The sequence below is a fragment of the Canis lupus genome, chromosome 37 (assembly GCF_048164855.1).
Source record: "Canis lupus baileyi chromosome 37, mCanLup2.hap1, whole genome shotgun sequence".
Lineage (NCBI taxonomy): Eukaryota > Metazoa > Chordata > Mammalia > Carnivora > Canidae > Canis > Canis lupus.
This window is the reverse complement of record NC_132874.1, coordinates 20,949,054-20,976,163: the sequence shown is the minus strand read 5'-3', so window position 1 is coordinate 20,976,163 and position 27,110 is coordinate 20,949,054. Positions and strand designations below refer to the sequence as shown.

The 27,110-nt window shown below is 39.0% G+C and overlaps 1 protein-coding gene across 6 annotated transcripts in view; it reads left to right on the top strand.

Moving 5' to 3' along the window:
* Positions 1 to 27,110, top strand: part of FARS2 (phenylalanyl-tRNA synthetase 2, mitochondrial) — a 499,388-nt gene that overhangs the window by 176,205 nt on the left and 296,073 nt on the right. For all 6 annotated transcript variants that reach the window (XM_072813848.1, XM_072813845.1, XM_072813846.1 and 3 more), the window contains one exon: positions 10,442 to 10,573. In XM_072813848.1, the coding sequence (XP_072669949.1) occupies positions 10,442 to 10,573 (132 nt within the window). The remainder of the gene's footprint in view (positions 1 to 10,441; positions 10,574 to 27,110) is intronic.

The window sequence follows — 27,110 nt, the reverse complement described above, 5'->3', positions numbered from 1 at the left end:
TAGGACACATCAATAAATTGTGTTTCATTGTATCTCTAGAGATATCTGAAACATACTTACTTCAAAATATCAGGTTGTTTTATTTTTTAAAGATTTATTTATTTATTTTGGGGGGAAGGTGAAGGGGCAAAGGGAGAAAGAATCTCAAACAGACTCCCTCCTGAGCATAGAGCCTGACACTGGGTTTGATCTTACAACCCTGGGACCATGACCTGAGCTTAAACCAGGAGTCTGATGTTCAACTGACTGTGTCACCCAGGTACCCCTAAAATATCAGGTTGTTTTTAAAAAATTAATCTCATCTGAAGTGAATTCATGTTTGATGGTTGATTTTGTTGGTTGGGTTACTTAGCATTAGATTTATTCATGTACTTTGGAATTTTGGTTTGCAGGTTCCTATTTAGTGGAGGAGTTTTGTTTTTGTTTTGTTCCTTTTCTCTGTTTTCCTGCCTCTTGTCCTCTCCTGCTTTACTTATTTCTCCCTTATGTGGCTTTGCAGTTGGTACCACCTCGCTCTCTAGACTTGAAATCCAGAACGGACTTAGAGAGATCTGTTAGATATACTAACCAGCACTGTTTTAGGGGATGTGGCCAATCCAACACCTATGGCTTGGATCTCTGAGTCTACAGCTCTTCAGAACTCCTGCCCCAGGCTGTATTTGGTGAGTTTTTGTCACTCTTCTTTTATGAGCATGAAGCTTATTCCATTTTAGCATCTGACTCTAAGCTTTTAGCTTCCCTTAGATCCCAAGCCAGTAGTACACTGCTGAAGGTAGGCTCTGGGCTCCTTTTCCTGAGTGTCGACCCTGAACCCATCAGCATTGTGCTTTCTCCTCTTTCACGGTTTTGTATTTCTGTTCTGTTTCTAGCCTGTGGAACTATTTCTCTTACCTTTGAATGTAGACTATACCTTGTTAGTTTTTTCCTTTTTTTTTTTTTTAATTTTTATTTATTTATGATAGTCACACACAGAGAGAGAGAGAGAGAGAGAGAGAGAGAGAGAGAGAGGCAGAGGGAGAAGCAGGCTCCATGCACCGGGAGCCCGACGTGGGATTCGATCCCGGGTCTCCAGGATCGCGCCCTGGGCCAAAGGCAGGCGCCAAACCGCTGCGCCACCCAGGGATCCAGTTTTTTCCTTTTTATTACACCTGTTGTAATGTGTTAGAAAAACAAGGAGTCTGATGGTGTCATCTTGGTCCTGTGAGGCCACTTTGCATGGAAAGTCAGGTGAGTGTAGTTTTCATTGTCTGCTCCAGTGGAGTGAGTGCTGGTTTGGGCTTTATTGTCTGACACCTGATTTTGAATTCTGATAATGGCATTTACTCTGGAAACTTAGATACATAAGCTGTTGTGATCACTGTTCCTTCTATAAAATGGGAGCAGTAGTAGTTATTTATTAAGCAGTGTTTATGCCAGCCTTATATCAGTATAAAGATTAAAGAAGGCATGTATTCAGCATAGTGCCCTAGTAAATGAACGGCAAATGTTGACTACCTTAGGAATGCAATTTAGAAATGTTTATTTTTTTTCACATTTTTATAAAAAGGTGAGAGATATTTTAGCCTGACTTACAATGACATTCAATTCAGAAATCACCCATTTGGTGTTTAGGTTCTTTATATACTTTTCCTTATTTAATTGTCACCAACAGTCTGTCAAAATGCAGACTTTGAAAGAGGGTAAGAAATTTGCATGGCTAAAACAAGCTGGAATTTGATCCTAGATCTATGATTGCTCTTTCCATACATTATGACCCACCTACCCATGTCTCCTTGGTCAGATTTGTGGAGGGTGGATTGTAAGCCTTCTGTCTAGAAGGACTGTGTACCATTCTTTGGGAATGGTTGATGAGGATGATTGAGGGTCCAAAGGGCCTGTGGCTGTGGCTTACCCCAGGCCAGGTTGCTGTTAAGCTGTTCCCTCTGTTTCCTCTGTAGCTAGTCACTTATCCTAGTGCCTCTGACCCCATGCCAGATTTGGAAGGAGGGGCCATTAAATTGTGCTGCACTCCATTTCTTACCCCATGGTGAGGTGGAGAGATGATATTAACATTTTCAGATCCAAGCCCTAGTCAAAATGATTCCTGTGTCCCTTGTCCAGGACAAGAGCCTAAAACAACACTTCACCACACCAGTCTTTCCACCAAGCAGGAGACTGATAATAGCTGTGTGATCAGTTACACTCTTGGTGATAGAAAATGCTAGGCTTTTCTTTTCCCCTATAACTTTGGGAATGTCTTAGCAGAGAGCGACACTGTGGCTGAAATAGTGCTAATAGCTTCTGCTGGGTGCTGTGGAGGTCCTACACCAGAGAAGTTTATTACCCTCTTTCCCTCTCTGAGAGGGAAAAGGTAGTGTTTAACATTAACTGTGTAGTTGGAATGATTTTATTCCACTTAGCATTCTGCAATCCTGGACTCAAAGATATGTCACTGTGTGGACACACAGGATATATATGGCATGCTAAAGAGTCAGTGATGGCATTGCTAGGTTTGTAAGGCCCTAGATGGGGAATTCATTGTAAATCGTGAATGACGACATGCTGCTTGTGAAGTGGGCTTTGGAAATGGAATCAACACTCATATTCCCACATGAATGCTTCAAACCTTACCTGTGCTTCCTTTTCCTCATTTCTGCCAACCATGTGGTTATGTAGTCCAGAGGATATTCTTCTCATTTGCTAGGGGAGAGATAGGAGATGCAAACAGATAGCAAGGACAAGGAGCTCAGCAGGAACCTGGGAATCTTGTTCATGGTGCTCTGCTTTTGCGTTGGCTATGTGGGAGCTGCACAGGGATGCCAAACCTGGGTAGTCTTGTCTCAGCATCCAGCAGATCCTGAATATTTAGCCAGGACTTGAGCTTGAATTTGATTCTTTTACTAATTAGTTATGTGGCTTTGGCCCTCTTGAAAAGTATTGAGCCGATGGGAGTACAAAATATTGCAACTCCTACAGAGGACAGTATTAAAACTATAAGAGCATTAACTCTCTGACTGACAGAGTGTTTTGTTGCAGCATTATTGTTCATAGCAGAATAATGAATATAATTCAAGTGTAAGGATTTTCTACATAAATGGCACAGCCCCTTGCTGGAACACTGTGCAGGAGTAAGGAAAAGAATGAGGAGGTAGTGCTGTGTGTATTTAGGTAGAGAGTCCTCCAGAATGTATCATTAAGTGAAAAAAGCCTGGTGTAGAATAATGTGCAAGAATGCTGTCTTTTATATAAGACAGGAAGGAAAACAGATGTACATGTTTGTATTTGCTTATATCTGGTGATATGAAGGCAGCCCTAGTATGGGCCTGGGTCCAAGAGGAGGGGACTGAACAGGGGACAGGGATGCAGTGATACTTTAACATATGCCCTATTCTTCCCCAGTTTTATTGAGATATAATTGATATACAACGTTGTATTAGTTTAACATATACAACATAATGACTTGGGATGTGTATATATTCTGAGATGATCACCATGATAAATTTAGTTAACATTCATCACCTCACGTGGTCACAAAATTTTGATCATTGTGATGATGTCACTGGTGGTCTATCATATATAAAATGTATCCTCTTACAGTATTTTGATTTTGAACCCTATGAACATATTTACCTATTAACCTTTCTAAACTATTTATTTATTTATTTATTTATTTTTAAAAGATTTTATTTATTTATTCATGAGAGACACAGAGAGGCAGAGACACAGGCAGAGAGAGAAGCAGGCTCTATGCTGGGAGCCTGATGTGGGACTCAATCCTGGGTCTCCAGAATCATGCCCTGGGCTGAAGGCGATGCTAAAATGCTGAGCCACCCAGGCTGCCCTAATTTTTTTTTTTTTTTTTTAAGAGAAGGATGGGGAGAGGCAGAGGGAGAGAGAGAGAGACTCTAAGCGGGTTCCAACCCCAGCTTGGAGCCTGATTTGGGGCTTGATCTCACAACCTTCAGATCATGACCTCAGCTGAAATCAAGATTCAGATGCTTAACTGAGCCACCTACGCACACTAAAATAATTTTTTTAAAGAAAGCTTTTAGAATAGAGAGATATTGAGAAATCTGAAAAAAAAAATGCCTATATAGCTACTTGCTATGTATTCAGTTTAAAGGGCTGTGGGTCTTTTTTTTTTTTTTTTTTAAAGATTTTATGTACTTACTCAGAGAGAGAGAGAGGCAGAGACACAGGCAGAGGGAGAAGCAGGCTCCATGCAGGGAGCCCGATGTGGGACTCGATTCCAGGTCTCCAGGGTCACACCCCTGGGCTGCAGCGGCGCTAAACTGCTGTGCCACCGGGGCTGCCCTGTGGTCTTAATTAAACTGAAACAGAAAAGATGGAATTGTCAGGTAACTTTGACAGTGGTGACCAGGTAATTTCCCTAGTGAGACTGTGGTCATAGTATGATCTTAATTTTTCTAAGAATTTATTTTTAGCCTTTCATCCTTTTTCTCCCTACCCTGCTTTCCTTCCTTGGATGCATGCTGTTTCCTGTGCAGAAAGCCTGAGTAGCAGCCCTGGTATCAGAGCGCTATATTCTACTATTTCTCTGCTGCCAACTGAGGGAAGAACCTGCTGAAAAATTAATGCCCAATAGCACTTATTAATTGCATATTTGTATAGTCAATTTAAAAAATTACCTGCTTCAGTGGAGGGAAGCTTTGGTAGGATATATAAAATCACTGGTACATGCTCTGGTTTGGGCCATCAACCTTTTAAAATCTAGATTTTCATATCTCCAGGGCGAGGTTCTTTTTTTTGGGGGGTGGGAGGACATGGTTCTGATAGCAAAGTCTCATCTTTAAATATAAGGAGTAAGGGAAACAGAAGAAGAATCCCTTAGTGAAGCAATAAGTCAGGGCAATGAAATGTATTAAATGAGGTACATGATGAAGGTGGGTTGGAGGTGGAATGACCCCTGTTTTCATTTCAGAGTGGTTAGGCACTGCAACATGCATAGCAGGCAGGGATTGGTGGGGGGAGACCCACACACAGTCCCCCTTCATTATGTCCCCAGGTGGTTTTCCAAGGATCCAGGAGTTGTGAGGCTGATACACAAAGGAAATGAGATGCAGGGTCGCCTTTCCCAGGCCCCTGGTTTCCTGTGGCAGTTTGGGGCAGATAATATCTCACCAGAGTGGAGAGAATTAGTTTTCTTGCTACGCCTTACCCATTGGAGCTCACATCACTTTGCTGAAGGAATTTTCACTAATCATTCCTGAGGTCCCAGTAGACTTCGTGCTCTCTTCATTCTTGAACGAAGTCAGCATCCTCATTTAGGAGAGAAAGCAGAGTGAGTGCGCAGATTGCCAAAGAGGATCTCTGCCTTTGAGAAAACCTGGACTCGCATAGGTTCTGTACTGAAGACCCCTGGTGAGATAGTCAGCATTATACCCAGTGGGGAGAAGAGGCAGCCAAAGCTCAGAGAGGTGAATTATCTGCCTACTGTTTCACAGGAGAAAGGTAGAAATCTGAGACTCGGATCAGGTTTGGTTTCTTCTCAGGTGTTCTTTCTTCTGTGTGGTCTTCAGCTGAAAATTAAGGTGTATAATTTTTGACAGTTGCTATTGTCTTGCAGAGTCCTGTGGCAATTTTTAAATGCTCTGAGCTTCACTTATAAATATGATTTAGTAAATCATTACATCCAAACCAACCAACCAACCAAGCAAACAAAAAACAAAAGAAAAAACTTTGGCATTATTTTCCATTAGATATATAACACCTGTGTGTTTAATTTCTCTCTATCATCCCAATAAGAGATTGGCCTAATACATAATGAATCCATATGATTTGGACATGTTTTCAATAAATTTTCCTCTATTAATATGTAGCATGGGATGCCTGGGTGGCTCAGTGTCTGCCTTTGACTCAGATCGTGATTCCAGGGTCCTGGGATTGAGTTCCACATCAGGCTACTTGCAGGGAGCCTGCTTCTCCCTCTCCTATGTCTCTCTGCCCCTCTCTCTGTGTCTCTCATGAATAAATAAATAGACTCTTAAAAAAACATATGTAACACAAAATACATAGCTTTTAGTGGATTTTTTTTTTTTTTAACTGACTCCTGATACTTGGCATGTGAAATAAGTCAAACTTAGTAAAGATTTTAGCTGGCTATTCAGAATCACATCTTTTTTTTTTCTTTTTATTTTTTTCTTTTAAAGATTTTATTCGCTTATTCATGAGTGAGAGAGAGAGAGAGAGAGAGAGGCAGAGACACAGGCAGAAGGCAGGCTCCTTGCAAGGAGCCCGACATGGGACTTGATCCCCGGACTCCAGGATCACGCCCTGGGCCGAAGGCAGGCGCCAAACCGCTGAGCCACCCAGAGATCCCCAGAATCACATCTTTTAATACAAGCTGTATGATGATTGATGATGATTTTCAACTCAATATATTAATACTTACTGTAATTTTGAGGTTATGGGGAGAAAAAAAAGCATATTTTGAGTATAACATAAAAGTATTCAATAAATGATTACACTACCAGTGATTAAAAAAATACTGTTAATGTGTCAATGTAACTGGAATTTAAATTGTTAGAAGTTATAGAAAATACGATATTTTGGCAAAAATTACACATAAACTAATAGACTTTACTTTGAAATAAAGACTATTTGTATATTAAGTAGAGTTATAGGCTTCTCAAAACTGGGGTTTCTTAGATTTTGACTTTTGCCTGTTGCTGTGAAGGAAGCACTGAAGTTCTTTAAAGAAGAACAATGAAGGTAAATTGTGTACGGATTTGGCATTCTTTGCAAGGTCATATAGATTTGAAAAGGAAACTTTTAACAAATGATCTAAGGAGGTGAAGAGGTTTAAAAATGTTATAGTCGCGTTGGCGATCTGTGTTTTCTTAGTTTCTGTGATATTATCATCAGTGGGTTCTGCTCCACAGATGAGTAATACTAATCATCTTCATATATTCATAAGTACTTTGGTTAACTTCCCTGCATTTTCTCACTCTGCGGGTGGAGTTTTCAGGGTGGAGTGATTACTTTCTTGCCTCCTGACAGACGTGAGCAAGAAGAAACCCAGGGCCAGGGTGACCAGTGTCTTAAAACACAAAAGAGCAAGGGTTGATGCAACCAACATGTGGACATTTTATCTGAAGAATTCATTCACTATTAAAAACATTTTAATCGGGATCCCTGGGTGGCGCAGCGGTTCGGCGCCTGCCTTTGGCCCAGGGCGCGATCCTGGAGATCCGGGATCGAATCCCACGTCGGGCTCCCGGTGCATGGAGCCTGCTTCTCCCTCTGCCTGTGTCTCTGCCTCTCTCTCTCTGTGTGTGTGTGACTACCATAAATAAATAAAAATTAAAAAAAAAATTTAAAAACATTTTAATCCAAGGTTATAATTTTTTCTACTTTGAGAAGTGCTAAACCCTTCAGTAAAAGAAGGTTTCCAGAGAAGGGTGATATCCTTACATCACTTTCCAGGGCAGTTCTTGTGCTAGGTTGACACAGTCAGCACCAGCAACTCAGATGGATGTGGAGAGAGAATCCTGTCTTTGTGCAGGCTTCACTTCCCACTGACCTTATGCAGTAGGGATTTAGTTTAGGCTTCGTAAAAACTGGTAATAGAATAACTTTAATTAACACTCGTGGTTATTTTCAGGGCTTAGTAATATCTGAAATATTCTTTTGCTCTGACTAGTGACTAAGGGGGGACTTAAGTTTCTACAGATGTGAGGTATAAAGCTATATAAACTAAATTCTATGTGGAGTGTCTAGGGGGCTCAATCAGTTAAATATCTGCCTTCACCTCAGGTCATGATCTCAGGGTCCTGGGATTGAGCCCCGCTCCTCCCTTTTCTCCCTGCTTGTGTGCTCTCTCGCTATCTCTCTCTTTCAAATAAATCAAGAAAATCTTTAAAAAACCCTAAATTCTATGTATTTAGCTTGTCCAAAGGAATAAAATAAGGATATGCAAGAAAAATTAATTTGTGTAGACCTCACAGAACTCTGTTCCAGGTGATGTTTAATTATGTGATGATGGAAATCATTGTGTTAGCCCTGAGTACTCATCTTGCTTTTGGTAGAATTTGATCCAAGCCATGTAAACAAAATTGGTTTTTCTAAATTGTTTTCCCTAGGTGATTTGTGCTTATCTGCCAGGAGTTACAAAACGGAATGATAAAAATTGTTTATCTGCCTGTCCGTCTGCACTCAGTTATATATCCCAGTGCTTCACACATTTCCGTTTGCCAGCAGGACTGCCTCTGTAGCTTTGTAATAAAAAATCTGGTAGGGGATTGTTGGCCCCAAAGATGGGCAAACACACAGGTGTACGTTACTTTCTTCTCAGAACATAGTGGCAGATAAGCACCTGCTCTGCACATAGGAGCTTCCATATAGAAAAGTCAGAAGGACTCAGGGGATCTGAAGACACTTCTCCAGTGGCCTGCAACAGGATCAGCTTTTTTTCCCCAGTTAGAAAACCTTGGCGAAATCTATTCATTAATAAGAAGGATGGAAGTAGGAGTGCCTAGGTGGCTCAGTCAGTTAAGCATCTGCCTTTGGCTCAGGTCATGATCCTGAGGTCCTGGGGTCAAGCCCAGTGTGGAGCTCCCTGCTCAGCAGGGAGCCTGCTTCCCCCTGTCTCTTCCTCACCCCTCCCCACTCATGCTCTCTCTTGAGCATGTGCTCTCTTTCTTTCTCAAATAAATAAATAGAATCTTAAAAAGAAAACAAAGGAAGGAACTATTGGTTGAAACTTAAAATCATTCTGCTGGAGTGAAAGAAGCCGCGCCAAAAGAAAAAAAAGTACATGCTCTGTGATTCTATTGTTATAAAATTCTAGGGAATGCAGACTCCTTTGTAGGGATGGAAAGGAGATCTGCAGGTGCCAAAGAGTGTGAGGGGTGAGGAGAAGAGATAGGGGCAACAGGCAAATGGGTAGGGTTACAAAAGGACCAGAAACTTCTGGGGGGTGATGCATATATTTATTGTATTGATCATAGTGTTGGTTTCATGGATGTATACACGTTGTCAATGTTTATCAGGTTGTGGATGTATATATGTGCAGTGTAGTGTTTGTTATAGCATATGTATAACAAGAGGGAAATATTGTATTACTGGTGTAATAGAAATCAGCTGTCACTTGCTATAGACAGCAGGTAAGTAGGAAAATAAAGGCAATGAAAGAAAAGCCTACCTTGTCCTTTGTCATCTGGGGCATAAGGGAGGTTCTCGTGTTTCATAATTCTGTTCCCATGTGCTCTTTGATTTTTGGAATAGCTTCTTTTGATGGGTAGGAATTACATTTTAATTTTTAAGAAAAGCAGTTTTGGAGTTAGGCTGACCTGGGTTTGGCCTAGTCTTTTGCTAGCTGTATGCCTTTTGGGCAAGACACTTGACCTTTCTAATCATTTTTTTCCCTACCTGTGAAGTGTGCTGACAGAGGCAGAGTAAGTCCTCAATAAATGGAAAAAAATTTGTTATTATTATTTTTTTATTTCATTTCACATTCTGATTCCGACAAGGTTTAAAATGCAGATAGTCTTGGGTGAGAAAAGGCAGTGTTTTCAATTCATAGGAGGTAATGTTACCATGGAGAAATGGAATCAGAAGTGTCGCTTAAAGAAGAAGAGAAACATCGTTACACAAAGCGAAGGGAGCATGGGCAGGAGCCTGTAGATAATTTGTTAGCTGCCCACTTTCCTGTGTTTCTCACCGTGGGCATCTAGCTACCAGGTAACCTTCTCATCTGGTTTTCCTGTTTGTAATGACTTCTGCTTTTTGCAGGCGTTGTTTTTACTTCATTACTTTTTCCCTTTGTTAGTTAATAACATCATTGTTTATGAGTGCCATGTTCATGATTGCTTGTTGAGAAATTCATTCTAGCATTTAGGCTGTACTAGTTTGTTTTTTCAGGTGTATGAATATTTGTCATTCCTCTGTAGAACAAAATGTTTTGACTTTCAGGACGTTTTGCTTACATTTATCTGATAGATCTTATTTAAGTTTTATTCGTTCTTCTAAATCTAATTAAAAAATTAATATACATACTTATAGAAACAACAGTTGATTAGCTTATCCTAAACTGTCATATTGTTGATAAGTAAGTTTGCGGGATATATAGTAAAACTCTTTTTTCTTTAACTCTGAAAAGATACCATTTTCACTTATAGAACTAGCAGAATCACTTGCTTTCCCATGATCTTGACCTAATTTTTTCCCTCTGCCAGGTGTTTGCAGGGATTTGACAAGTGATTGATTTGGTTTTAGAGGGTCCTGGAGCTACACAAAGTGTTTTTCATATTGGAAAAGACATGCCCAGTTTTTCACAAGTTTTAAGATTTATTGCCTCCCCCTAACATGTTGCAAATGAGTTTGTTTACTATTTATTTTACTCAGAATGTCCTAAGTGTTGTCATTAGCCAAAGGGCAGGCTTGATCTAAGGAAGGATAGAGTGTCTTTTAACAGGTCTCTTTTTCTTTGGTATCTTTGCAGGACTGGACATTAGATGGGTAGATTGCTACTTTCCTTTTACTCATCCTTCCTACGAGATGGAGATTAACTTCCATGGAGAATGGCTAGAAGTTCTTGGCTGTGGAGTGATGGAACAGCAACTGGTAAATTCAGGTAAAAAGGAATCCAACATTTTATTTATAGGCTTTCTTATAAAAGACTTTCTTTTCCTTGAAGTTCATTTCCATACTCATTTTTCTGTGTATTTACATACCCCTACAGGGGCAGCCTCATCATCTTTCTCTCCTGTTGCCCTGCAGACTTATCCCTGACACTTAACTCTGGAAGAACTTAATTTCTCACATTTAATTTTGCAAAGATTTCTTTTTGGGGGGCATCTTCCTTGTTAACATTTAAGTGTTGGACTTCTACTTTATAATTTTATATTTCTTGATAATGTTGCTTTGCAACTGCCCATAGGCTTTTGATGCAAATCACATGAGTGCAGTTTGTCTTGCAAATTAAGAACCAGACCAATGTATAATCCTTTTTTGTTCTTATTTCATTTATAACAGTGCCCAAAATTCAAGATTTTTCCGAAAATATGACAAAAAAATATAAAAATACTCAGACCTGCAATGTTTAGTTGTTTGCTGCCCTCAGTGTTGGCGGTACCACCTGACTGAGGTGAAGTGGGAAAATGAGGCCTCTCATTAAATCCTACCTGTATCTGCAGGTACTTGAGAAAGATCTCTACAGCTCTTCTCTGCAGGACCATTGCTTAATAAAAATGAGTATTTCTAAACTTAACCTCAGAGCTGTTTTTTCTTTTTTTTTCAAATCACTATCTGAATGTAATTAAAAAATATTTTTTTCAGAGTATAAACCCTCCTTGGGAAGTCAGTGGGGTTGAGGGTGTGAGCAGGAGCTCTCTGTGAGCTGTAAGCAGAGGGGAACTGATGTGGGTCCCACTGTGCCCCTCCCCCCTTCCTATAGTAGGATGTTTGCTCTGTGGACTTGGAGGGCAGTGGCTCTAGTTCAGGCTTCGTCACAGGGCCTCGGGCATCAGAATGGAGAAGAGCGGGCCCTCTTGGTGACTAAGAAATGTGGAGAGACCACTGCTAAGGTCAGGTGGTTAGATATTAAGGGTGGAGTGAGACAGAAGAGATAAGATGGCCAGGAAGTGCAAGATTTGTGATGTCCCGCCTGGAAAACTGGAGGCCTGGCTTTCCCTTCTTACCCATAGGTAACCTCTGTCTGCAGGGCCTGGACTCAGCACACACATTCCTCTCCATTCTGCCAAGGAAAGCGTGGGGGGTGGGGGGGACGCCTAGCACAGTGCCAACGCTGCTTGGATGCTTTTCAAATATTTGAATGACCGACCTACAGAAGAGGGACAGAGAGGTCTCATTGTTAAGGGGCTGTGAATAAAAGTTGTGAGGTTTGGGTTCGAGTGTCTGTCTTAGGTTTTCTGTCAGTTGACAACTGTGTCTTTGGGCAAGGGGCTTAACCTCTCCAAGTCTTAGTTTTCACATAGTTAAAATGGATGCAATGAAACATCCCTCAAAGTTTCACTATGAGGTTAATCGAGGTGACACATGTAACATGCTCATTTAACCACAGGGTCTGGTACATAGTAAATCTTGACTAAAATTAATTGCTGGTTTTTTTTTTTTCCAAGTCATTAGAGCCATTTATCAACAGAGTCCTCCCTAAAAAGGAAGTATTTAAACAGAGGCTGTCCTGCCTATCCCAGAAATGATTTCTAATTAATTGGAACTTGATTACTTCTTTGATCTCAGTTATCTTCGTATCCATGATTCTAGTTTGAGTGGTTTAGGAAGGAAAAAGAAAATTAACTGTAAGAGACAACAGGAAAATCAGCCTAAAAGGTGTATACACATCTTAGTAGGAAATACAAAATATTGGGAGCAAATATGTAAGATTTAATCTCTCCTTGAGTAGGAGCTAGCTTCAAATACTTCTGTGAGGGGATTAGCACCTGCTTTCAGCCCAGGGCGTGACCCCAGGGTCCTGGGATCGAGTCCCACATCAGGCTCCCTGCTTAGAGCCTGCTTCTCCCTCTGCCTGTGTCTCTGCCCCTCTCTCTCGTGTCTCTCATGAATAAATAAATAAAGTCTTTGGAACAAAACTACACAAATACTTCTGTGGTGTTTTTTTTGTTTGTTTTGTTTCTTAGAAGATTTGAAGGAATCCCAGGCTCCCCTCTCCGGAGCCCTTGCCCCTGGGATTGTGTGTTGTCAAGGGTGGGAACTGAGAAAGCCGGTTAGGGGATGATCAGCTCACATGCCAGTTGTCACTAGGAATTGTGCTTCCTTGTCTCTCTTCCAATATCCTTGATGGGTCTTTATGAGGTTTATTCAGATAGTAATTGGCCGAATATAGTTATCTAAAACAGGTCTCCAAGTCATTATTGCACATTAATGAGACTGCTGTTCTACAATTAGATCAGCCATGTCAGGTATCCTTGAAGGAAATGACAAAGCGAAAGAAAAAGAAATTATACCAAACCAAACCAGGACATCTAAGATGCAAATATGTTAGGTTCACACTTGCGGTAGAATATGCTGTAAGTTGGTGGGAAATTGTACAGATAAAATGTAAATATCTTGCAAGAGAGGGAGACAAGAAAAGGGAGAAGAGATGATTTTATAAAGAAATTCTGTGTGGGCTTTGCTATTTGAACTTGAAGTTATTGTGACAAAGTTCTGCTCCGTGTTCTCAGACTCGGATGTGTTTTGACATCTGGAGTTAAATTTTAAACTGTGTGCCTGACAGTCACTAACCACAGGCATTATTTGTAAGAACAGCTGATTTTCTGTTTTCTGAGTTCCCGTGGCCTGGAGAAAGGCAGACTGTGCACACGTCATCCCTCTAGTTCTGTTTGCCATTCCTACTATCTCTCCTCTGATATTTCCTTCCCTCTCGTCTCCTCCTCCCCTCCCCTCCCCTGCCATGTAAAATAGAACTCCCAGGGGCACCTGCTTGGCTCAGTGAGTTATGAGTCTGACTCTTGCTCTCAGCTCAGGTCTTGATCTCAGGGTCATGAGTTCAAGCCCAGTGTTGGACTCCATGCTGGGTGTGAAACCGACTTAAAAAAAAAATAGAACTTCCAATATATACTGAAATTGATGGTTGTAAATCTCCTTCTTTACCGGTCTCATAGAGGTGCCAGTAAATGCTGAATTAACTGGAAACCAAAGAAACTGGGATGGGATGGTGATAACTTGCTGCCACACATGGCCCTTCCTCTAAAAGGCAACCCTTCTGCACTGAAAGCTTTGGAGACTTTCTTTCCTTTAGCCTTGAGAATAAAGCTCCAATGTTAGGCACTGCTGTTAACGCCATTCACAAAGCCCCAGAAAGGGACCATGCTATGCTACCCAGATAGTAAACTGTGTGATTTTGAAGTGTCTAGAAATCCCTTTCAAAGCAATGATTATGTCTAACATAGAATGAAGAATTTGAAACCAAATGAAACAAACAACAGCAAACAGAGCTTTCTTTGTTCTGTTTTATTTGTTACCAGGCCATCATGTATGGTATCTCCTATGATAGAAAGCATTTAATTAAGAGTGATTTTAGATTGCTAATATGAATAGTCTGTGAAAACACTTTATTACACTTTTAAGTTGACTTTGGCATAGACATAGTTTTTTGGTTTCTTTTTCCTGGAATAAGATAAGGCTCTTCCACATGGCTTATTGAATTTTACTTTATATTTTCTTCTTTAATTTATAGTGTATTCACCTTTGCTTTCAGACTTCTTAGATTTAGTAATTGCAATGTGGGTGGTGACTGCTGTCATGATGATTTGATTGGTTTTTCCTTGAGATGTTTTGAGGGCAGTACTGAGTCACATCCCTGAATACTACACCCTTATTTCCCGTTGGGCTGACTCAGGCTGCTAATGTCTTTTCAGGTAATATATGGAGCACAAACATCTAAAACCATCGCCAGGGGTGACTGTAGGCCGTGATCGTGCCAGAAAGGAATTTACCATTTATTGAGCCCCTATGAAATTTAGAAGATTGTACATAGGCCAGGGAATAGAAAAAGCCCTGTAGTGGAAAATAACTTAAAAAAAGGAATCTCTTCCCTTACCTTTTGTTAAAATTGAAAAGTGGGCTCTTCTTTTGGGAAAACCTTGTAAATATGTACATGAACAGTGTCCACTTTTAACAATCTTTCTTTGTTGTTACTGGTTTTTTATCTGTCATATTTTTCTTGAATTCCTTCTAAGGCTGTAGAAAAGCAAAATAAGCAATGGTTTGGCTTTGGGAATAGCATAGTGCACACAGACTTACAAACAAGCGATTACAATACCATGTGCTAAGTATTTGGAACAGAGGTACAGCAGGCAAAATGGGGAAGAAGGAGAGATTGGGGAAGATTTTGCCAAGGCCTTGTTCTAGTTACTACATTCAGGATGGAATGCTGGAAATATGGATATTTGAAATGTATGTCCCAGAATGTGTTAGGCTCCTGTTTGCAAGGAGTTGTTGTGTATTTCTGTATAGGGGCATACCTAGTGCTTCTTTTCCTATGTGAGTGAAAACCTGTTTCCAGTCTGTTACTGTCATTGGTAGTCAGTCTCTCCAGTCTATACGCACACTTGTGACATTAGTGTTATTAATCTAAGTTGGTGACCTTTTAGATGGCATCAACCAAGATGTGTCCCTAATATAAGCAGACTTGCCATTCATCTGCTTAGCATCTTTTGTGGATAAGGCATTGTGCTAGCCAAAGAGGAGGACACAAAAACCATAAGATGTAACATCTCCCTGTAAAACATTGAGTGTAGTATGGAAGATAAGACTATATAATTAGAGCATGGTAACATAAGTGCCATTTGTGAGATGGAGCTCTGGAGTTATGAAGAGGGAACAATGTCCATCAGTTGGATCAGTAGAGGTGTCAGAAAGGAGGTGGCATTTGAACTTGGCCTTAAACAGTCGTTCTCAGTATGTGGCTGGTAATCACCTGGAGAGTCTATTTAAAATATCTTTTTTCTGTAGGTCTGGGATAAGGACTGAGATGTACATTTTAAACAAACACCCTAAGAAATTGTTGTAAATGATCAGACCATGCTTTGAAAACTGTCTGTAGGTTGAATATTTTCCCCAATTTTATTGGGGTATAGTTGAAGTATAATGAACTATGAACATTTAAGCTACAAAGTTTGATCCATTTTTGACTTATGTATAGACCCATAAAACCATCACCACAATCAGTATAATAAACATTTCCATCACCAACCAAAGTTACTTTGTGCCTTTTTGGTAATGTCTTTCCCTCTACCCTATTGTTAGGCAACCACTGATCTACCTCTGTCATTATAGGTTAGTTTGGATTTTCCAGAGTTTTATATAAGTGGAATCATACAATATGTATTCTTTATTGAGCATATTGAGCCTCTTTCCCTGAGCATAATGATTATGAGATTAATCTGTGTTGTGTGTATTGATCAATGTTGTATGCATCATTCATTCCTTTTTGTTTTGAGTATTGTTTCATCGTATGGATATACCCCAATTTGATTATCTGTTCACTTGCTGATGGACATTTAGGTTGTTCCCATTTTTGACTATTTATAAATAAAGCCGCTGTGAATATTTGTATAAAAGTCTTGGTGTACCTATATGTTTCCATCTCCTTTGAGAAGAAACCTAGCAGTAGAATGTTCTATAAATGTCAAATAGATCAATGTAATTGAATAGTGTTCAGCTCTTTTATGTTTACTGATTTTTTTTGTTTTGTTTTGTTTTGTTTTGGTCTCAGTGTTCTATCAATTTCCCAGAAAAAAAGGTTAAAATTTTCTGCTTTGATTATGGATTTGTATATTTGCTCTTTTATCCTATCAGTTTTTCTTCATGTGTTTTGAAGCTGTATCATTATATGTATATGCTTTTATAACTCATGTCTTCTGCATGAATTGCCCCTTTTATCATTATGAAATATCATCTTTATCTTTGGTATTAATCTTTTTCTTTTTCTTTTTTTTTTTTTTTAATCTTTTTCTTGAAGTCTGTTTTATTTATGTTAAAATATGCATTCTAGCTTACCCTGTATTCTCAGTCACTTTCATGTCATTATAGTACATGTATTATGTCTACATACATCGGACACCTCACCAGTCAGTGTTAGACTTTCTGCTTTAAAAAAGTCATACGCATTTTAAAGAACTTAAGAGACTATCATTTTCTATTCTATTTACCTAGCTATTTACAATTTCTCTTGCTCTTCCTTCATTCCTGAAGATGCATGTTTCCTTCTGGTATTTTTCCCCTTTGGTATGAAAAACTTCTCTTAGCATGTCTTATGGAATGTGTGTGTTGGTGATGAATTTCTTAGTTCTCCTTTATTTGAGAAGGTCTTTATTTACCCCTTATCATAAAGGATATATTTATGGAGAATAGAATTCTGGATTGACAGATCTTTTTCCTCAATAATTTAAAAGTGTTCCACTGTCATTTGCCTCTACAATTTCTGCAGAGAAGCGTAGAATTATTTCAATCTGTATTCACCTGTATATAAAGTATTGTCTTTCTTTAGCTACTTTCAAGATTTTTTTTTTTTTTTTTTTACCTTTGGTTTTCAGCAGCATAATTTTGACGCATCTAAGTGTGGCTTTCTTGGAACTCACATGTTTCAGGTTCACTGAGCTTAAATGAATTTATGTTTATGAATATGTTATGTTTATGAATTTATGTTTCTCACTTATTTTGAGAAGTTTCTGGTCATTTCTTCTTCAGATAACTTTTCTGTCTCAACCTCTTCCTCCTCCCCTTCTAGAACTCAAATTTATACCTGTGTTAGATATTTTGATTTTATCCCAGGAGATCCAAAGACTCTGCTAACTTTTTTCTAGCTTTTGCTTTTTGTCTTACTAGATAATTTCTGTTGATCTGTGTTCGTGTTCCTATATCACTTCCACTCAGCTGCCTTGGGCATCAAGTAGATTTTTTATTTTACAATATTATTATTTTTTATTTTTAAACCTTTTAATTGTTTTTTAAGTTTACTTATTGGTTCCTATTTCTCTGCTGAGAATTCCTCTATTTTCATTCCTATCAGTTGTGTTTTTCTTTAACTCATGAATCATAGTTAGAATAATTGCTTTAAAATATCTGACAGTTTCAACATCTGGGTCACATAAAAAATGAATTCTGTTTAGAATAGATCACATTTTCCTGGTTCTTTGTCAAGTAACTGGATTGTATGCTGCACCTTATGAATGGCAAATTGTGTATACTCTGTCCTGTTTTAATCCTGTGGTAGCTGTGGATATTTTATTTTATTAGATGGTCACCTTGTGAGGTTTGGGCCTTAGTTCTGACTTGCTTCCTGTGGGCAGTGATTCAAATATCAGTGTAAGTCTTAGTTCTGCTGATCTGTGTCCTTTCTGCACCCGGGTACCTTAGGGGTTAGTCTGGAACTTGTTGAATGGTTCAAATCTGAGTTAAATTTTCTTAGCTTTTGCTATGCTGGCTTGAGTCTGTGCTGTGCCTGTGTAGTCCAGGGGCTAGGCTGATGCTTGTGTGGGTAGAATTAGGGCGTCCCCTTCTGGGCTCTCTCCACTCCAGCTCACAGAAGCTCTTTCCCTGCAAATAGGAGGACAGGTTTCTCTTTGAGTCTCAGCTGCCCCTGATGCTGCACAGCTCTGCAACTGGGGCCCATCTTTGGGGCAAAAACAAGGTGGAAATAGACATGAAATTTGTCCTGTGTAGGTCATATCTCCAAATTTTGACTGACTTTCTTTCTTTCTTCTTTCTTTTCTTCTTTCTTTCTTTCTTTCTTTCTTTCTTTCTTTCTTTCTTTCTTTCTTTCTTTCTTTCTTTCTTTCTTTCTTTCTTTCTTTCTTTCTCTCTCTCTCTCTCTCTCTCTCCCTCCCTCCCTCCCTCCCTCCCTCCCTCCCTCCTTCCTTCCTTCCTTCCTTCCTTCCTTCCTTCCTTCCTTCCTTTCTTTCCTTTCTTTCTTTCTCTTCTTTCTTTTCTTTCTTTTCTTTCAAGGTTTTATTTATTTATTCATGAGGGACACAGAGAGAGAGGCAGAGACATAGGCAGAAAGAGAACCAGGCTCCATGCAGGGACCCTGACATGGGACTTGATCTGTCTCCAGGACCACACCCTGGGCTGAAGGTGGCGCTAAACCACTGAGCCACCCGTGCTGCCCAGATTTTGACTTTGAATCAAAATTTGTCTTGTTTATTTTTCATAGTGCTCTATTAGTTGTGTATGGGTGTGTGTACTTTTTCAGGGATTTAAGTTGTAATCAAGGTGAGTCATAGAGAGCTCATACCTGTAATGGGACCAAACTCTAGTTTGGATTGTGAAGACACCCCAGGTAAAAGGGTAAATTGTGTGACGTAACCATGTGGTGCCAAAAAAAGTGTGGGTGTATTGTCTCCACTTGTATATTTAATCCATCGAGTTTATTTACTTTTTCTTTTTTAAGATTTTATTTATTTATTCATGAGAAACACAGAGAGGGGGCAGAGACACAGGCAGAGGGAGAAGCAGGCTCCATGCAGGGAGCCTGATGTGGGACTCAATCCCAGGATCCCGGGACCACACCCCTGAGCCGAAGAGAGATGCTCAACCACTGAGCCACCAGGCCTGCCCTATTTACTTTTTAAAAAGATTTTATTTGTTTATTTATTGGAGAGAGAGATAGTGCACATGAGTGGAGGGTGTGGGGAGAAGGAGGGCCAGAAGGAGCGGGGAAAGGGAAAGACTCTCAAGCAAACTCCGTGCTGAGCATGGAGCCTGATGTAGGGCTATGTCTCCGGAACCTGAGGTGAAACCAAGGTGACCAAAGGTGACACCAGGTGTCATGACCTAAGGTGAAACCAAGAATCAGTAGCGTCACCAAATGAGCTATCCAGTGCCCCTAATCCATTGACTTTATTAATCAAAATTAAGCAGTGAATTTTTGAAATAAAAACAACCAACTGAGACTAAGATCTGGAAAACTCTGGCTCCTTCCCCTCTCCCTCCTTAATCCCTCTCCTTCCCTCTCTCCCTCCCTAGCCCTTCTCCCTCCCTCTCTCCCTCCCTAGCCCTTCTCCCTCCCTCTCTCCCTCCCTAGCCCTTCTCCCTCCCTCCCTGCCTCTCTCTCTCCCTCCCTAGTCCTTCTCCCTCCCTCTCTCCCTCCTTAGTCCTCTCCCTCCCTCCCTGCCTCCCCTTCATCCTCCTCACTTGCCTCCCATCCTGTAGGTCAGTCCTGGCCCTGTTAGTGCCCTTTCAGAAGAGCAAACAAAGATGTATCAGCCCCAAGTGTACGTGTTGCTTTGTAGTTCCTCTCAGTGACATATTTTCAAGCTGTCAGAATAGCATTGTCTGTTCAAATATTTACTTAGCCTTTGTCCTTTATCCCTTTTTCAAAATGAGTAAGATGGTGAGATTTTTTTCCCCTGACTGAAAGCAGTCTGTAATCACTGAAAAAATTAAGAAAATAAAAGTATAAAAAAATGAAAGCAATTCCATTGTTACCTAGGTAAAACTTTAAAAATATGCATATATGTAACTATTTGTACTTATAAATAGTATAGTATTTATAGTACACTTATATATAGTATATAAGTATATATGAGTATATAGTATACTTATAAATAGTATAGTATTTCTATAGTATTTACATACTATATCCATATATAAATATCATACATAGTTCAGAAAAATAGAATTATTCTTTGAATTTTATTTTGTACTATGCCTTTTCACCACAAATTGAACATGAGCATATTTTCGTATTGCCAGATATCTACCTGTATCATCACTGTTAATGGTTGCATGGCTACTGTGGATGGGTCTTTTTGGCCATTTATGTATTGATAGGCTGTGGACAATAAACAGTCTTTATACATGTGTCCTTGTATACTTGCCTTAGTATTTCTCCAGTTTTAAGTTTGTAGAACTGCAATTACCGGCTTTTTCCCCTCCAGGGTTTCTGATGATATTGCTAGATACACACTGGGAAAAAAAACCAAAAGCATCTGTAGTATTTGAAAGTACCTCTGTTCCCACACACTTACCACCACTAAATACTACCAGTGTCTTTACTCTTTGCATGTAAGAGGGGAAAATGTCATGCCAGTTGTTTTATTTCTTTTTCTCTGGGTGTGAAAGTACTCAGTTTCCCTCTTGTCCATCACAGGACTTCCTGCACTTTCTCAGTTCCTCTTCTTGACCAAGGCTGGGCGGCGTTGCTGTGCCCATAGCCCCTTGGGAATCCGACTGCATCACTGTCCTCAGTTGTCCAGCTACTCTTTTCTAGTCCTTCATTTTTAAAAATTTGTTTGTTTAAATAAATTATTTAGTTGAAATTCACATAACACCAAATTAATATTTTAAAGTGAACAGTTCAGTGACATTTTACATACACCGTGTGGCCAATTACTGCCTTTGCCTCGTTCTCTGGGATTTCCCTTACTCCAAAGGAAACCCTCTTACCTACTAAGCAGTTTCTCCCCCCTTCTCTGACCTACACCCCTGGCAACCACAATCATTATTCCGTATCTAGATTTATTTATTATGATTTCATATAAATGGAGTCATACAATACGTGATTTTTTTTGTGTCTGACTTCTTTTACTTAGCACAGTGTCTTGGAGATATATCCACAGGGTACCATGTATCAGTACTATGGTCCTTTTTATGGGTGAATAATATTCTGTCCATATATACCACTGTTTTTTATGCATTCATCCACTGATGGGCATTTGGGTTATTTCCACTTTTGGTCTATTGTGTATAATACTGCTATGAACATGTATGTACATTTGTTTGAGTCATTATTTTCAGCTTATTTGAGTATATAACTAGAAATGGAATTGCTGGGTCATATAGTAATTCTATATTTAACCTTTTGAGGAAATACCAACTTGTTTTCCACAATGGCTAATCCATTTTACATTCCTACCAGCAATATATGAGGATTCAATTTTTCTACTTTCTTGCCAATGCTTGTTATTTTCTGTTTGCCTGGTATTGTATTGTTTTGTTTAATAGGCATCGTAGTAGGTATGAAGCAGTACTTCATTGCAGTTTTGATTTTTGCTTCCCTAATGACCAATAATGTTAAACCATCTTTTCATATACTGTTTGTATATCTTTTTTAGAGAAGTGTCTACTTAAGTTCTTTGCTCATTTTAAAAATTAGATTGTCTTTTTTGTTGCTGAATTGTATATGTATATATGTATATTCTGGATACTAGACCTTTATCAGATATATGATTTGTAAATATTTTCTCCAATTCTGTAGGTTGTCTTATTTCTTGATAATATCGTTTGAAGCATAAACGTTTTAGATTTTAATGAAGTCTATTTATCTGTTCTTTTTCTTTTGCACCTGCTTTTGGCATCATAGCTAAGACTCTATTGTCAAACCTAAGATCAAGGAGATTTACCCTTATGTTTTCTTCTAAGAGTTTCGTGGTTGGGGCTCTTCTCTTTAGGGTATTGATCCATTTTGTGTTAATTTTTGTATATGATGTGAAGTAGAGGTCCAACTTTATTCCTTTGCAGAACAACTGGACATCCAGTTGTTCCAGCACCATTTGTTGAAGAAACTATTCCTTCCCCATTGAAAGCTCTTGGGAGCTCTGTCAAAAATCAGTTGAACAGAGATGTATGTGTTTATTTCTGAACTCTCAGTTCTATTCTGTTATCCTATATTTCTGTCCTCATACCACACTGTTTTGAATCCTGTAGGTTTGTGGTAAGTTTTTAGAATTGGAAACTGTGATGCTTCCAACTGAGTTCTTCATCTATTAATTCTTTACTATAAGCATACTGAAGTCTTTCTAATTTTTTTTAAAGTTACTTTTTTCTTAAAATTTTTTTCATTGACATACTTTATCTTTATCATTATACCTTGCCCATTTCTCTGTCTATATCTTTCTATCTGTACTCCAGTCCTTTATTTTTATCTATTAGTCCATTATCCACCAGTTCGTTTGGTAGAGGATATTATGCAGTGGAACACCCTATGTATCCCTTTCCCTTTTTGTTAGTATCTTCCCTCTTTCCCTTCCTCCTGTGAGCAATCACTCTTTTGAATTTTGTGTTATTACTTTGATTTTCATTATAGATTTATTATGTACATTGTACAAACAGGTTAACTTCCACTGGTTTTTATATTTTTACAAATGGAATCATGCCATCCTTTTATGATTTTACTTTTCCATGTACCATTGTGAAGTTCATCTATGTTGTTATATGTAGAGTTTGAGTTTAGTCATTTTTTTTTTCCACTAAAAATCCATTGGATGAATAGTTTATTCATCTATTTAACGGATTATTTCCAGTTTGGGTTTTTTCTTTTTGGCGATCACAAATGCTATTGCTGAACATTCTTGTATATCCTATATGTCTAGGTGTAAGAGTTTCTCTAAGGTATATTTTATTTGGCAGTGGATTTACCAAGTTAATACTTACGAACATCTATAGCTTGGCCATCACAAGATTGTTTCCCAGAGCAGTTGGGCCAATTTATACTGCTTTGGGCCTTTGTGTGAAAGTTCTTGTTGCTCTGTATCCTCTTTAACACTTGACCTTGCTCAAGTTATTTTGCTGGTCTAGTGGGTTTAAAATAGTATCTCACTATCATTTTGTTTGCACTTAACCTGATTACTTTAAGGTTGAATACGTTTTTTATATATTTATTTGATGCTTAATAGTTTTTCTTTTGTTCATTTTGGGATGGGGCTGATTTTTCTGCTTGTCTTTTTTTTTTAATCGGTTGGTAGGAATTCTTTATTTTGAATGCTAATCATTTGTTATTTTTATGTATTAACAATTGTATTCTCTAGGTGTCTTTTCTTTCTTATTTTTCAGTTACTCTTTCATAAATGGAATCTATATATTTCTTACTTGAGAAACTTTAGGTTTCTTTATATAACATCATTCTCCAAAAAAATCACTTCATCAGGGAATGTGAGTGGGTGTAAGCTGACAGATTCCATACGATAACCCTTCTGCTTGTCATGCTTGATTCTGGTGGTTTAAGTCTCTGATGTTATTACTATATTATTCGCATTTTCAGCATGGAGATTCTAAATATTTAATGACTTTCAAACATCTACCCTCTCTCCTAATGTTCTGTCAGATTTGGTCCCACCCCCTGTGACAGTTTCTCTGGCTGGGAAGGTATGCCCTGGGATGCACTCGTTTGACTAGGGAATGTAGCTTGGAGCTTGCTTGGGGACTCCAGTTATACTTTTTGTACAGAATTGGATTTGTTTCCTGGTATATTTTTTAGTTTTCTCTAGCCCTGCTTAGGATCCTTGTCACCTCCTTCAATAATTCTGTTACTGCGATGAAAGTAAAGGTTTTGGTAACTTGATTCAAATTTTGGTATGTGTACATTTCTGATGTTTTTGCAGCTGTGGTAGTATGTACCCTATACTGTCTGTGGCATAATCTCTTTTTTTTTCCTTTTTCTCCTCCTCCTCCTCCTCCTCCTCTTTCTTCTTCTTTTGTTTTTTGTCTTTTTGTTTTTTTGTTTTTTTTTAAGAGAGGCAGAGAGAGAGAGAATCTTGAGGCTCCACACCCAGCATGGGTCCTGATCTCTTGACCCTGAGATCATGACCTAAGCCTAAATTAAGAGTCAGATGCTTAACTGACTGAGCCATCCAGGCACCCATCTTGTTGTTGTTTTTGTTTAGAGAGGAAGGGGCATCCTAGGCATAATTTTTATATGTAGTAGAATTCTGGGTAGCAGAGAATTTGCCCTGTATAGTATTTTCAGTGTATAAGGGCTTCTATGTTTGGCAGATATAAAGCACTTGTCATTCAGTCTCCCAACCCTTCCCTCATTGATGTGGACTTAATTTTTCCACTTTTAACTATTTTGCTTTTTTCTGTTGTCTCTCTCATTCCTACAGCAGTAACCCCAATAACACAACCCAACTGTTAGCTTTTAATGCTGATGGAATAGTTTATGAGTTTCCAAATAAGGGGTTTGGATGAGAAAGAAATGGAAGTTTGGTGTTTGGATTGTTGCAAGTGGTCATTTCTTTCATTAGACTCCATTATTCCCAGTTTGTCCCCCTTCCCTGTATCCATACGCTTTGCCCCCATGACTTTGAAGCACTTCCCACATTGTGGGAGGAATAGATTTTTTTTGTCTTGGCCATGTGACTGCTTTGGCTAACAGGATATTAGTAGATATGATTTGGAAAGAGGCTTGAAATGTACTCAGCAGTTAGTTTTGCCCTTTTTTTGCTTCCCTCTTTTTTGATGAGATGAACATACATAGTTTGCTGGTTCTAAAACAGTAAGAAGAAGAAGCATGTGGAAGGGACCTAAATCAACCTGGAGCTGAAGCCCAGCCCATTTTGGACTCTCTGAGCCCCAATTAAGCCCCAGCCCCACAGACGTGTGGTTATGGTTGTATACCACTGCGATTGTGTAGTGGTTTGTTCATCCGCAGTAGCTGGCTGATAAAATGTACATTGTGGTTGTCCTGTATATTTTTTCTCGGTTTATGCAGGGCTCATAGGTACTTAAGATTCTCTCCTCCAATACATTTCACAGGATTGACTTCTTTCAAGTTTTCCTTACCACTTCCCTTTCTAACTTAGTGAGAAAGATGGTTGAAAAGGTTTGAGTTTTTCTACCCATCCCTCTGTCCCTGAGAAGCCATTGTTTCCTAGTATTTTGGTGTGTGTTGTGGTTGTTCCCTAAACCAGACAGTGATTGGGGGTGGAATTTATCTGGAAAGTTCTCCCTATGTGAATTTTTTAAAATGCTGCTGATAATATGGAGGGTTGTATGTGCGTGCATGTATGTGTGTATGCATATGTGTGTGTTTACATTCTCATAACCTTTTAAATGTTTTAGTGCTAGGTGTGTGACTTCAATCAGTCTCAGGCAGAAAACTCTGAAATCTCTAGAATGTAAGCTTCATGACAGCAGGGAAGTTTTTGGTTTGACTACCACTGTATTCCCATTTCCTTAACAATGCCTAGCACATTGTAGGCACTCAGTATACGTATAAAATTAAGGATGGATATTGAGTGGGTGGATCCCTCCAACTTGCCTTGATGTTAACTGTTCTTTCTCTAGACTTATTGAAACAATCAAGTGTGGAGAGAAACTGCCCTAGTTTCCCAGCCTGGCTCTTGGCCTGTCTACTCTCAGCTGCTCAGTCCAGTTCCTAAATTAACAGAAAAGTGCAGTGGGAAGTGCAGGGTCACATTGGGAAGATCTGCCTATCGTCAGTCCTGGCTACTCGTTGCTCTGGACATTTTGGGCAGGTACTGAGAATCTCAGTTTCTTCATCTGTAAAAATAAGGGTCCCCAATGATATAAACTCCAGATTTCCTTTTAGCTCTCAGATCCTGTGACTTGGCCTCTTAAACAAGCCAGAGATTTTTAATAATAAAACCCACAGGGGATTGTTCTTTGTTTTATAGCACCACATGGAAAATTGCATAACAGCAGGACTTTGGTATATATGGTTGGTTAATCAGGTTTCTTTTCCACACCCCCTTAAAGAAATTTTCAGAGTTAAAAAAAAAAATGCTCATATAATTGAATTTTATTTAAACTATTTATGAAACTCTCGCTTCATGGGATCACTGCAGCTTTGCAGGCAGGTAGCGATGGCTCCTCAATGGCTCAATTTTATTTTCTCCCTTGCAAAAAGGCAATTTAGAAGTTTAGGAATTATTTATGGTACTGTGGGGATAAACACAATCTGCTAAGTTATTTTTCTTGTATCATTTTTTTTAAGGTTCTTTTTTTTTTTTATTTTTTTTTATTTTAGGTCAGAAACAGTGCCTTCACGAAATAGCTTTGTTATGTCCACAGATAAAATGAAGTAATATCATTAGACAAAACTTATACCAGCTTTTCAAAAAAATTTTTTAATTGACATAATTTAGGATTTGGTCAAGTGTAACATTTCTCAAAGTGTATGACAGAACATTGGGTATTCTTAGGTCTTTCACACAAGAAAAGATTTGATATTCAACTAAATGTGGAGATTAATGAGTTGACGAAGTCCTGTAGCTATCTTTAGCAGGGAGCATTTCCGAGCTAGGAAGCTCCATGCAAGGGACAGAATAAGCAGCATTTCCAAACTTAATCGATCACAGAATCTCTTTATGAAATACCTTTTGTTGAGTATGTTCTAAGAAGGACACTTAGGGAAGTGCATTTGGTTGCCTGGGGTTGACAGCAAACTAGGAGGCTAATAAAAGTGTGTTTGGGGGAAGTATAGTAAGATATTCTTTTAAAATTTTACCTTGAGGAGTGCCTTCAATATGAAGGAAAGCAGCGGATGTTAACATACATAATTTAGAACATTCATTTGACATTTTACACTGTTTGTCTGTGGAGCCCTGGAAATTGAGGGGTTTGGGGCTTTGGAGACATTAGGAAGAAAAAGCTCTTGAAATCCATTATTTGGTACTTCCATTTATTAAAATCACCCTTCCTTCTGCCCATTCCTTCAACAAACATTTATTAAATATCTGAGTGGCAGGCACCATGTGAGGTGCTGCAGATACAGAGATCATTTCTGCCTTTGAGGGATTTAGAATTCAGTGGTAGGGACCGAGAGGTCATGTACTATGTCCATGGTGCTCTGATAACAATCGAAGGATGAAACCGTTGCTCAAGAGACTGGGCAAGGCCTCACCAAGGTTATATTGCTTGAACTGAGCAATAAAGTCCTCTTT